The 12812-nt window shown below is 38.0% G+C and overlaps 1 protein-coding gene across 8 annotated transcripts in view; it reads right to left on the reverse strand.

Annotated features, from left to right (window-relative positions):
* Nucleotides 1–298: 298 nt before the first annotated feature.
* The window catches only part of LOC144016439 (unconventional myosin-IXAb-like), a 100248-nt gene continuing 87734 nt past the window's right edge, over nt 299–12812 (reverse strand). For 5 of the 8 annotated variants that reach the window (XM_077517602.1, XM_077517600.1, XM_077517596.1 and 2 more), the window contains 10 exons: nt 11469–11530; nt 10769–10961; nt 10550–10678; nt 10357–10462; nt 9145–9276; nt 8924–9047; nt 7842–7895; nt 6040–6245; nt 4795–4937; nt 299–3634 (listed from right to left, as the gene is read on the reverse strand). In XM_077517602.1, coding sequence (XP_077373728.1) covers nt 3243–3634; nt 4795–4937; nt 6040–6245; nt 7842–7895; nt 8924–9047; nt 9145–9276; nt 10357–10462; nt 10550–10678; nt 10769–10961; nt 11469–11530 — 1541 coding nt within the window. In that variant the 3' untranslated portion in view covers nt 299–3242. Of the gene's footprint in view, nt 3635–4794; nt 4938–6039; nt 6246–6452; nt 6474–7841; nt 7896–8923; nt 9048–9144; nt 9277–10356; nt 10463–10549; nt 10679–10768; nt 10962–11468; nt 11531–12812 lie in introns of all 8 variants that reach the window. The other 3 variants (XM_077517603.1, XM_077517599.1, XM_077517598.1) reach the window with 2 other exon arrangements.

A 12812-nucleotide genomic window follows, 5' to 3' on the forward strand; every position in this document is an offset into this window, starting at 1 on the left:
CACGATACCGACAAATATTCCGATGCTACGTCTTTTGGTTTCTGCGTGTTATTAAATGCTACGAGGGTCCGCGGGCGAGTGGACGGAAGCGCTGTTGTTGAGCGGGAAAAAAAAATAAATAAGAGGAGGAAGTCACAAGTATTTGGAGAAGTGTCTCGTGTGAAATAGCATTCGAAGATGGTCAGAAGTCGGACTTTCCGAGTTCAAACCAAGAAGTAGTGTGTACAGGAACTATGGAGGTAAATATGGTGCAAAAGTAACTCGTAAAAAATAAATAAAAAAATTGTACCTGTAGGGGAAAAAAAAAAAAAAAAAAAAGAAAGTATAAATTTGTATCTGTAAAATCACTAAAAGGCAAAAAAAAAATGTGCACGTAAAAAAAAATTGTACCTGTAGAAAAAATGTGTTCCCATAAAATAGAAAACGTGTACTAAAAAAAAAAAATAAAAAAAAAATGTACGTATAATTTTCTTTTTTGTACATATAAAAAAAAATTGTACGTATAAAAAAATGTGTACCTGTAAAAAGAAGTGTACATTTGTATCTGTAAAAACACTTGTGACTCCTAGTGGTGACTTCTTCGACTACAAGTTGTCAGGTACAAATCATAATTTTTACAGATACAAATTTACACTTATTTTTACAGGTACACATTTTTTTTTTATACGTAATTTTTTTTTTTTTACATACTATTTATTTATTTATTTTTTAACGTACAAATTTTTTTTTACAGGTACAACTTTTTTATTAACGTACATTTTTTTTTATTAACGTACAATTTTTTTACGTGCAATTTTTTTTCTTTTTACAGGTACAAATTAAAAAAAATTTTTTTTTTTACCATATTTTCCTCCATAATATTCGACATAACTCCACGTAACGCAACGTTCGTGACAGTATGCCGCTATTCTATCATTTTGGTCGTTTATTTTCTCCTCGAACGCTTTCAGGTCGGAACTGGGAAATCTATCCGACTTCCCGACCATCCTCGAATGCAGCATAAGACAATCAAACTGTCAGCTTTACCTTAAGAGCTTTAAAAAAAATAAAAAAAATAAAATACTGTTTAGGAATGGCGGCCATTTTATGTGGATGAGAGCCAAATAAATGACATCATTGTTGGTAAACCGTGGTAGTGTGACATGGGCTCCCTCTAGTGGAAGGTTACAGAATTACTGCCTGAGTCGAGTTGGTTTTCTTGAACTTCAAAATAAAAACGCAGATCATACCGACATGGGACCTGTCCTTATTTTTTTTTAATTATTATTATTATTTTTTTTGTGAAAACTCCACTTCAATCTGAAAGGCGATTTATCGTCCAAATATTTGGATGTTAAAAGGATACTTTCAGCAGTAAAAAGTGAATATTTTGTAATTGTGTTTACTTCATTATTTTTCATGTGCAATTAATACCTTTAAAAAGTCATTTTTCTACTTGCTGTCGACTGATGATGACATCACCTGTGCTGAGGAAGCAGGTAACGGCCCAATCATGGCTCACCTGTTTTCTGGGTTTGATCAGTAAACTGAGCCACGGTAATCATTGTACATGAAAAATAACGAAGTTATCAAATTCATTGTGTACAAAATAATGTTTCACTGCTGAAAATTGTTCATTGAGTCAAATTAAATAAAAGATGCGCACGCGTCTGAACTGATCTGTCATCCTCCCAGTCAAAAAAAAAAAAAAAAAAAATCAGATAAAACCTGTTAAGTGTTGACAACAAACTCAGCATATCAATAATATCTCAATGATATCATAACGTTATTACAGCAAGAATGGAAAGGAAGGAGCAAAATTCAAGTGGTGACGTCATCATCATCATCATCATCATCATCATAACAACACTGACGATGTTTTCCAAGCGTGGCACTGGAATGACGGCGTTTCACGTATGTACACGTATGTTCTTCCGACGTGACGTCATCATCGCTCGTCCGCAATCGAGTCTGTCCGCAGAATCGTCTTCGACTGGTCGCCGGCCAATCGCGCTCACAACACAATTCACACCTGCGGATCATTTGGAGGCGGCACGCGCGTGGAGGAGGCGTGATGGGACCTCGGGGAAATGTGAGGCGGACGTGTTAACCGCTCAACCACCGCGCTGGCTTCTTCGCGTTGTCGCCATGACGTCACGGGTGCGCGCGGGTGGCTAAAAAATGCTTCTTTCGCATGCTAAATTGCGGTCACTTGAGAAAATGGAGGATTTTAGTCGCCATCTCGACTCGGGCTGAACAATTCATCAAATTAAAATCGACATCGCAAAATGTAGTTTCCAAATTGCAAACGATGAAATTTGAGGAGAAAAAAAATAATCTTTTTTTTAATGATGTGCAATATCTATTTTTTAAAGTGTCTAGAAATTATTAATTAAATATTACTTAATTATTAATAATACATTTAATTTGTCATTGAAATTAATTGTAATTGTGGATTTTTTTATATATATATCATGCCCTTGATATTTAAGAATAATTGATGCTCCATAATTAATTAATATCAGACTGAACTGAAATGAATCGAATTGGGAAGAAATTGAAAACTCAAATCGAATTGAATCAAATCGATTGAGAACATTAGAATCGATACTCAGCCCCTTAAAAAAAAAAAAAAAGTTTATTGGATTCCAAATTAATGTATCGCTTGTACTTTTGGGGGGAAAAAAAAAATCGCATGAAAAATTGTTTATTGGATTACAGATTGTTTTTTTTTTTTTGTGTAAAAAAATGCATATTGAATTTTTTTTTAAAAAAAGTATTGGATTACAGATTAATGTATTTTTTTGTGGAAAAAAAATGCATATTGAATTTTCTTAAAAAAAAAAAACCCATTAGATTATAGATGAATGTATTGCTTGCATTTTTTGGAAAAAAAAAATCGCATACTGTAATGAATTTTCTTTTAAAAAAGTAAAAAAAAAAAATATGATGATTGTTCAGCCCTATTGTGTCCCGCCATAGTGTGAAAGTGTGACGTGTCGTCCGGCGCCTTCTTGACAGGAAGTGAAACGGGACGAGCATGCGGCAAATCTCGGCTGGTGTGTAAACGTGACAAGCGGAGTTAGCTTAGCATAGTTTTGCGTACAGCTGAGCAGTGGAGTGGTTATGGCTACAACAAGCTGAAGAAGAAAGATGGCCCACCGTCGTTCACGCTCTCACCGACCGCCTTCTCGTCTTGCGCGTTCTGGCTCAGTGCTCACTTGGGCGTGGAGGCCCCAAACCTGAAAAATGGCCACCGGCCGTCACACCATGAACTCGTTGCTGCCGTACAGAACCAGCTGCTGCGGCGCCGAGCCGAACTCGGGCTCCCTGCGGCGCCCGCCCGACGGCTCCCGCGGCGAGCTGCGGCTCAGCCGGAGCCGCTGGCCGGGGCGGCTCTTCCCGGGCCGCCGCTCCGGCTCGGGCGCGTCGCTGGCCGCCGCGGCCCCTCCTCCGGGGCCGTAGGAGGCCAGCAGGGGCCCCGACGACGCCGAGCGGAAGCGGTAGTGCGGGGACGGCGAGGCGGACGGCGCCTGGTTGGAGCGGGAGGAGGGGACGGCGGGGGCGGAGTCGGCCGAGTCCACCGAGTCTTGCTGGCGGCGCAGAGGTCGCCTGCTCTTCGGATCTCGTTTTCGGGAGCCGCAAGCGGACCATTCTGTGGATGACGTCATCGTTTGGAATGCGGACGACGGTTAGAATCGAAATTATCAACACTAAAGACATTCAAAATATGAATATTAGCATGAAACTTAATTTGCACTTTTTTCAAACTTTTTTTTTTTTTTTTAAGAATTTTACACTTTTTTTTTTAGCCTGGATTTAGAATTTTTAAAACTGAATTTTAAAATCAGAATTTTTGACATTGATTTTTTTTATGCACAAATTTTGACAATAAAATTATTATTTGCATTAATTAATTTTAAACTAAATTTTACAAATAATTCTTGAACCTTAATTTAGAATTTTTTAAACTGAGTTTGACACGTAACAATCTCAGACACTTCGAGTTTTTTTAATTTTTAAAATTTAATTAAATAAATATTTTTCCTCTTATTTATTTATTTATTTATTTATTTTTAAAGAATTTTACACTTTTTTTTTAGCCTGGATTTAGAATTTTTAAAACTGAATTTTAAAATCAGAATTTTTGACATTGATTTTTTTTATGCACAAATTTTGACAATAAAATTATTATTTGCATTAATTAATTTTAAACTAAATTTTACAAATAATTCTTGAACCTTAATTTAGAATTTTTTAAACTGAGTTTGACACGTAACAATCTCAGACACTTCGAGTTTTTTTAATTTTTAAAATTTAATTAAATAAATATTTTTCCTCTTATTTATTTATTTATTTATTTATTTTTAAAGAATTTTACACTTTTTTTTTTAGCCTGGATTTAGAATTTTTAAAACTGAATTTTAAAACCAGAATTTTTGACATTGATTTTTTTTTCTGCACAAATGTTGACAATAAAACTTGTTATTTGCATTAATTAATTTAAAACTGAATTTTACACATAATTCTTGACCCTGAATTGAGACTTTTTGAAACTGAATTTGACACGTAATTTAAAATTATGGGTACAGTTTTTTTTTTTCTGCAGAATCCTTGACACTGAATTATGCACTAAAATGCAACAATGTAGAATAGCATTGCGCTTGCTAACCGTCCAATCAGATTACTCGGAATATCATCTCTATGTTGCTCTTTGCATTTCTCATAATTCCTATTTTTCATGTATTGTACGACCATTGCTCACTTAGTTAACGAGTTTCTAACCAAGTTATTTGATTTTGGTTAGGTCGTTACCAGGCAGCGGCGTGGCGGCACCCTCCGTTTCCATGGTGATGTTCTCGGAGCTGTCGGCCGTGCCGATGGACGCTTCCGATTCGGGAGTCTCGTCGTCGGACGCTCGCGGTTCCAAGATCAACATCTCGTACGTCAGCTCCTCCCTGCAGAAATAAATTCACAACTTGAATCTCTTATCTTACTAACTGACTCACTACAAGCAAAAATAAAAATACACAACCCTAATTAATATTTAAATTATAAATTATTTATATATCACATGCTAATAAAACGGCTTTTTCTGTAATCCTGCTAGCTAGCTAGCTAACTAACTAAGATCAAAACAGAGCCGAACCTTTTTTGTGCGATCTGCGTAACTATGGCAACTGAGTCAGTAACAAACTGATTTAAACAAAATTTAGTAGTGTCATTTTTGTGTGTACATAATCTCACAAACTACCCTAGTAACTAACTAACCCAACTACCTGCAATTTCACCAAAACCTAAGAGTGTTGTTTTTGTGTATTACTGCTAACCAACCTACCAACTAAAAGCAGTCAAAACAAAACCTAGTGTTTTTTGCAAGATAAAATATTTAAAAAAAAAAATTTGTAGCATGGCTTTAGTAGTAGTGACTACCAGCAATCCCAACAAAACCTAATATGTCATTTGCATAATTTGGTTAATCTAACGGGTTATAATTCAACCTTTTGACATTTTTATGTAATCAGGCCGACCAAACAACCAAATAACTAACCAACTAACCAACCAACTGACTAACTACAATCAAAACAAAGGACAAAACCTTTAGTTGTTTCTGTAATCTACCCAACATAGTGACCTAGTAGTAGCACAGTTTACTGTGTAATCCAGTCAACCAACCAACCAACCAGCTAGCTAGCTAGCTAGCCAGCCAGCCAACCAACTAACTAACTAACTAACTAACTAACTAACTAACTAACTAACTAACCAACCAAGGTTAAGGTAAACCATTTGAAGTTTTTTCTAACTAATCAAAAAACTAAAATCACAACAAACCCTAGTAGTGGTGCTTTTGCGTAACCCAGCTTGGCAACTAACCCACAAACGGTGAACTTTTTGCATAACCCTGCTAAACAACCATCGACAAGCAACAAACAGCAATTACAACAATACTTCTTCGTAATCTGGTTAACTGCCTACCTAACCTTCTGAAGACGCTGCAGTTCCAACCTTGTCTGTTATCGGAGATGCCTAAAGTCAATAAAACATTGCGACTTGTCGTACTTTTCTTTCTGCAGACTCTCGATCTGCTCGGTGAGGATGCGTTCCTCTTGCTGCATGGCGAGCTGCTGCTGCTCGCTCGGCGCCGCCTCGGCCGGCTCCTCGCTTCCCGCTGCCGCGCTCTCGCCGTCCGCCACCGGGGGCGCCGTCCTGGGGCTGAGCGGCGGCGACTGCGCGTGGGCGCCGCTTTGCCGAACGCGGCTTTTGCTCTGAAAGTTTGCACACAGACAAAAAGCAAACGCTAAGTGTCTTCCTCAAAATGCATTTCAAGAAATAACAGTGATGGAGAAACACACCGGAGACTTTCTAAAAATACACTTTGGATGTTTACAACGTACAGATGTGCTAATCACAACACCGCTAACAAACTGGGAGGGATGCTAGTGAGACACTCACACACTGATAGAAATCGTTACCTTCAATCTGGCGGAGTTAGGCTGCGTGTTAGCCAGTTAGCAGAAACAGAAATGCGTCAGTGTGGCTATAAAAATGTGATCATTTATGTCTCTGAATATTAAGAAATATTCATGAAAGACACGCAACACAATTGTCAGAACTGCTAGCTGCCTTTGCTAACATCGGGAATGAATGGCATTAAGGCTAGCTAAGTAGCTAAAGTACAAAAGGCTGCGTGTTAGCCAGTTAGCAGAAACAGAAATGTGTCAGTGTGGCTAAAAAAATGAATTTGGGAATTTATGTCTCTGAATATTAAGAACTATTCATGAAAGACGCTCAACACAACACCATCAGGACTGCTAGCTGCCTTTGCTAACATCGGGGAAAATGGCGTTAAGGCTAGCTAAGTAGCTAAAGTACAAAAAGGGCCAGTTAGCAGAAACAGAAATGTGTCAGTGTGGCTATAAAATGCGATAATTTATGTCCCTGAATATTAAGAAATATTCATGAAAGACACTCAACAACACCTTCAGCACTGCTAGCTGCCTTTGCTAACATCGGGAATGAATGGCATTAAGGCTAGCTAAGTAACTAACGTACAAAAGGCTGCGCATTAGCCAGTTAGCAGAAACAGAAATGTGTCAGTGTGACTATAAAATGCGATCATTTCTGTCTCTGAATATTAAGAAATATTCATGAAAGAGACTCAACACCGTCAGCACTGCTAGCTGGCTTTGCTAACATCAGGAATGAATGGCATTAAGGCTAGCTAAATAGCTAAAGTACAAAATAGCTGAGGTACCTTGTGGTAAAAATTAATAAAGTAATATATCTTGACTTTTGAGTGCCACAATTTACAAGTTTTCGAGTTACAAGCTGTCATTTAGTCAATTTTGTTTGCAATGTTTTTTTTCCCACTAGACAGCAGAAGGTACACGTGACCTGTTGCCATTAATACAACAAAATAAGCTTCGTGTTCATCGTAACAAGCTTGATGATGACATCAATTTGGATCGCCATTATTTGGGTGCGTCTATATGCAGTGGTGCCTTGAGATACGAGTTTAATTAGTTCACTGGCCACACACTTAGTTCAAAACACTGATCTAAACTTCCACTGAAATGGATGGAAATCCGTTCCAGCATCCCCCAAAAAGAATGAAAACTGTTGTAATGTGTTACTATTAATATGGAAGTTTATAAAAACATAACTGCTCCTTCTGGTGAGGTTACCCGGAAACAGATGTGACGTCACGGCGACTGGTGTCCCTAATATTGGGCATCCGTTTGTTGTGGGCTGTTTTGGGGCTTACGAGCAGGCAGACGGGACAAGTGTCAATACGGGACAGGACGGGACAGACAATGGCGGTGGTGGTGATGGGCGTCATGTGCAGAAGGGGGCATACATACCGGGGTGGCAGTGCGGGCTACGCTCAAAAACCTAACAGCGATTAGTACTGGTTTCTGGAAGGAGGAGGAGGGGGTTGGGGATAGGAAGGGAGGACAAATTGGGGTTAGGGAGGACTACAGCGACAACCGCTATTGAAAAGCAGCCCGTAATCCAGTGAATGCAGCTCAATCGCTTGTTTCACTGCTCACCCCGCCCCCCCTCTACAAACCGGGTGTGTCAATGCAAGAACACTTTTCATTACCATGACGACTAGGGGCGGAGCTAGGGGTGGGTACACATCTAAGAAAGTGTGGAATGCTCACAAGCATGGATTGTATTTTCTACTCATGGAGGCAGCACTTCAAATATATAAATTTTTTAAAATTAATTAATTATTAACTCATTCACTCGCAGCCATTTTCACATTTCGCAATCCCGTTCACTCGTTGCTGTTTTACTGGATTTTGACTGATTTTGCAAGGCCCACAGAATATTGTGTTCTATTGCTATAAAAGCATGGAACCTACCAAAAGAAAGATTAAAGTCTCTTTTTTTCATCAGGAAAAAAAAAAAGTATATTTCTATATCTGTTTACATTTTGCAGCAATTAGCATAAGAATATAGCTAAGTTTCATCATTATTCACAAATCTATTTAGAATTTAGAGTAATTTTTTTTTTTTTACCAACATGACCCTGGTTGATCTCATTTGCTCTGCTGCCACCGGCTGGCCGTTTGTGTAATAACTACCATTTATTTAACCGGTCTTTGCAGTTGAGAGGCTGCATCAAAGCCTTCTGTATGCTCTAGCATAAAAATAAATAAATAAATAAATTAATTAATAATAATAATACAATTTAAAAAACGTATAAATACGTCCTTGGGACACAACATTTAAAATAGAACGTATTTATACGTTTTTGGGAGCAAATGAGTTTACTTATTTTGAAAAAAAAAAAAAAAGCTACTTTAAAAATAGCCCGTACAGTTAAAAATTGCTTTAGAATGTGGACAATTTAGCTCTGGAACTACATATTTGTATTTCTATAGTGCCTAAAGAAGATTCCAGCATTTTTCGGTCCCGCGCGACGCGCTTAACTTACCATGGACCTCCTGACGTGGGTCAGTCGGCTCTTGGCTTTGCTCTCGGCGAACTCCAGACTGTTGATGTCCTTCAGGCGCGCTTTGTACTTGCTCATCTGCTCATTGATGATCAGCTCCACGCACCTGTTGGGTCATCAACCACAGCACCATTTGACAAAAAAAAAAAAAAAAAAAAAAAAAGATACCCCAAATGAGAAGGAAAGGCGATGTTGAAACGTACGCTGTGGTCTTGCTGATGTCCTGGACGCTCTGCAGCGGGTCGATGGTATCGGGGCAGCGCAGCACGCACGGAGCGAAGACGATGGCCAGCGCGTTGGCCGACATCCTGTTGGTGTCTTCCTGCAGCGCAATCCTGAAAAGCAAAAAAACGCGTCGCGCTACGACTGATGGATCATATTGACGGCGGTCAAGTGTTTGAATTGCAGGTTTTTCTGTATTGATATCAAATATGATGACGTGACGTTTTTTCCCCATCCACAAATTGAATGCATATAAAGATAATTAAATGTCAAACATTCATGTATTTTACGTTACATCAGAATTAAATTGTGAAATAATTGATCAAAGCATTAATTTAATTATGAATTATATTATTTAGTAATAACCATGTATTTCATTACCAGGAAATTTGATTTATTTTGTATTGGTGACATTACATTATTTATTTGGCATGGACAATTTGTGGAAAAAAAAAACTTAAGGGCAAGTAAATCAATCATTCATAATTTAATAAATCATTTAAAATGTAAAATAATCAAAATTATACAATTTTAATTGTGAAAATATTCAACTTGCATACAAAACATATTTAACGAAGTTATTTTAAGTCATGATTAATTTGCATTTGGGTTAATTTAATTTTGATTAGTTAATATTTGGAATTATTTCATAGATTTTTTAATGTAATTTACATTTACTAACTAAATAACATGAAACATTTTTAATAGAAATGTTATATATTATATACATCCTTTTCATCCATTTCATGACATTGCAGAGCATTAAGTACAATAAGTAACAAATACCACAAAAATGAAATAAACGAGGCATGCAAATCAATAATTCATAATTAAATGTCACAAAATGTATTTAATAATGTTATTTTAAATCATGATTAATTTGCATTTGGATTAATTTAACTTTGATTAGTTAATATTTGGAATAATTTCATAGATTTTTTTAATGGAATTTGCATTTAATAACAAAATATATATATATATATATATTTTTTTTTACCAGAAATTTTATATATTCATTTAACATCCTCTTATTTCATGCATTGTACAGCAAGTAACAAATACAGTGTTCCAAAAAATACCCGCAATAAATTAAATGATTTCTTCTTCTTATTATTATTATTATTAATATATTAATATTAATATATGAATTAATATATTAATAAAATGAATGTAAGCTTGTGCGAGGCTCGTACCTGACCAGATGGAAGATGAGGCGTTCCAGCGTGCTGAGGTGCGTGCGACTCAGCTGCTCGATGACAGCGTACACGCCTCGGATCACCTCCCGCGTGTTGGGTTGACCTGCCCACAAAAAAAAACAAAAAAAAAAAAAAACATCATCATCATAGGACAATTGTTGACTTAGAAATCGCCGAGTGACGAGCTCACCCATGGCCCTGAGAAACTCCTGGTAGAGCTCAAAGGTCATGAGGGGGCTGGGCAGGTCGCGGAGCCACTGCTTGAGCACGCTGGCGATGACGTGGATGTTGTAATCGTCCAAGTTGACGCTGCTCACGTCTGGAACGCGGACGACGGACGCTCGCGTCAATCAAACGTCATCAAAGCAAGAAATCGCTCGCTCGAAACCGCCGTCCCGCGTTAACTGACCCGTGTCCAGCCCCTGCCGCAGTTCCTTGATCTTGTTGGTGGAGCCCGACTTCCTGTAGATGCCCTCGGTGTAGAGGCCGTGCATCTCGATGTAGTTGATGAGCTTCTCCACCAGCTGGGGCACGTTGCGCTCATCGCTGGTCAGCCGCGACAGCTCCACGCCGAACTGACGCGGCGACAGCTCCGGGTCGTACTTTGGTAAAGATACGGACAAGCGTCCCGTTAATTCATTTGCTCCCAATAACGTGTAAACACGTTTTACTTTTAATGTTTTACGTGTCCCAAAGACGTATTTATACGTTTTTGTTTTTGTTTTGTTTTTTATGCTAGAGCAGACAGAAGGCTTTGATGCGGCCTCTCAACTGCAAAGAACGGTTGCAGAAATGGTAGTTATTACACAAACGGCCAGCAGGTGGCAGCAAAGGAGCTCAACCAGGGCCAGCAAGAAAAAGAGCTAAATTACTTACAATTTTAAATAGATTTATGAAAAATGACAAAACTTAGCTCTCTTCTAATGCTAATTGCTGCAAAACGGAAACAGATAGAAACATACTTTTTTTTTCCTGATGAAAGAAGAGATTTTAATCTTTCTTTTGATAGCAAAGCCTTGCAAAATCAGTCAAAATTCAGTAAAACACTTAGTTAAGAACAAAAAACAACAAAAAAACAAACTTTAGGAAGCATGGATCGCCGCCTTCACCTTTTTACTGCACTTGGTGGCCATCTTGGAGCAGCATTTCCTGTGGCAGGCGTAGCGGCAGACTGCAACACAGCAAAACGACAACAACGGATACAGCAGGTCTGTGGTTTGTGACAGATAACACGGGCTGAGGGCTGAACAGATGTCACAAAAAAAATTAAACATTGTTGATGTCACTAACATGAACGATATGAACCTGTAACGTGTATTAACAACTGAATGCGATGATGCAATGATAGTTTGAGATAATCGCTATGTCACACAAAACTGGTATGTCACACAACACTAGTCTGAAATGTCTTTGGTGTAAGTGTCAACTTCATTAGCGTTTAAACATGCCCCATAATTGGTTAATAAACTTGTGAACCAGAAGCCAGCACAAAGCACAACACACACACATACATCCATTTACGGTAACACAGTTGCGCACACACAGCACACACTCATTTGCCATAGCACACATACTTAACTCATTCACTCCCAAAGACGTATTTATACGTTTTTCTTAGGTTTTTGTTTGCTAGAGTTTTTGTATGAAGGCTTTGATGCAGTTTCTGACCTGAAGTGGAAGCTTAAAGCGATGGTAGTCGTTACAAAAAAAAAAAAAAAGTGCTTCATCTGTTTCATTAATGGAAAAAAACAAACAAACTAAAAAACGTATAAATACGTCTTTGGGAGTGAATGAGTTAAATGGAGTACGGGAGTAAAGATTTTGGCCTGTCACTATGAGGTGGCAAGAAACGTGGTTTTGACATAACATGTATTTTATTTGAGTGTGGTTTGGGTTTTATGTTCATATTAATCAGTATTGGTGTGGTGTATTATGAGCAAAAAGCTTTGAAGGGATTTTATTCACAAATAGGAAGTACAGTTTATTTTGAAATCATGAATGTTTTGTCAGCATAAAAAACTAGACCCTGTCAACGAATGTGTTCTGCAAAACTGTTAAGGTCACAGGTTAAGAGGAACTGAAAAAGCAGTTGTAATCACTAGTCTTTTAGAACTCAGCAGTTCATCATACCACACTAGACATTTTGAACTCAACAGTTCAACTTTGGTACAGACAGACTGGAACACACTCATCTGTGCTTAGTCATGCTATGTTCAGCATTCCGAGGTGATAAATTAGCCGGGACAAAACGAAACGGCGCGCGTGCAAAAAAGGGCAAGGCTCCCTCTGACGAGGAGCGCAGGTGGCTCTGTGCCCCGTTTGCCCCCATATGCTGAATGAGGAAGTCATTCTAACAATCAAAATAAGAGTAATTTGTGGTAGACACATTGTCTTGATTGGCTGTTAGAAAATAATAGTTACCCCTTGTTTTGATCAGTTTTCTTAAAATTAAA

Source organism: Festucalex cinctus, chromosome 3 (genome assembly GCF_051991245.1).
Source record: "Festucalex cinctus isolate MCC-2025b chromosome 3, RoL_Fcin_1.0, whole genome shotgun sequence".
Classification (NCBI taxonomy): domain Eukaryota; kingdom Metazoa; phylum Chordata; class Actinopteri; order Syngnathiformes; family Syngnathidae; genus Festucalex; species Festucalex cinctus.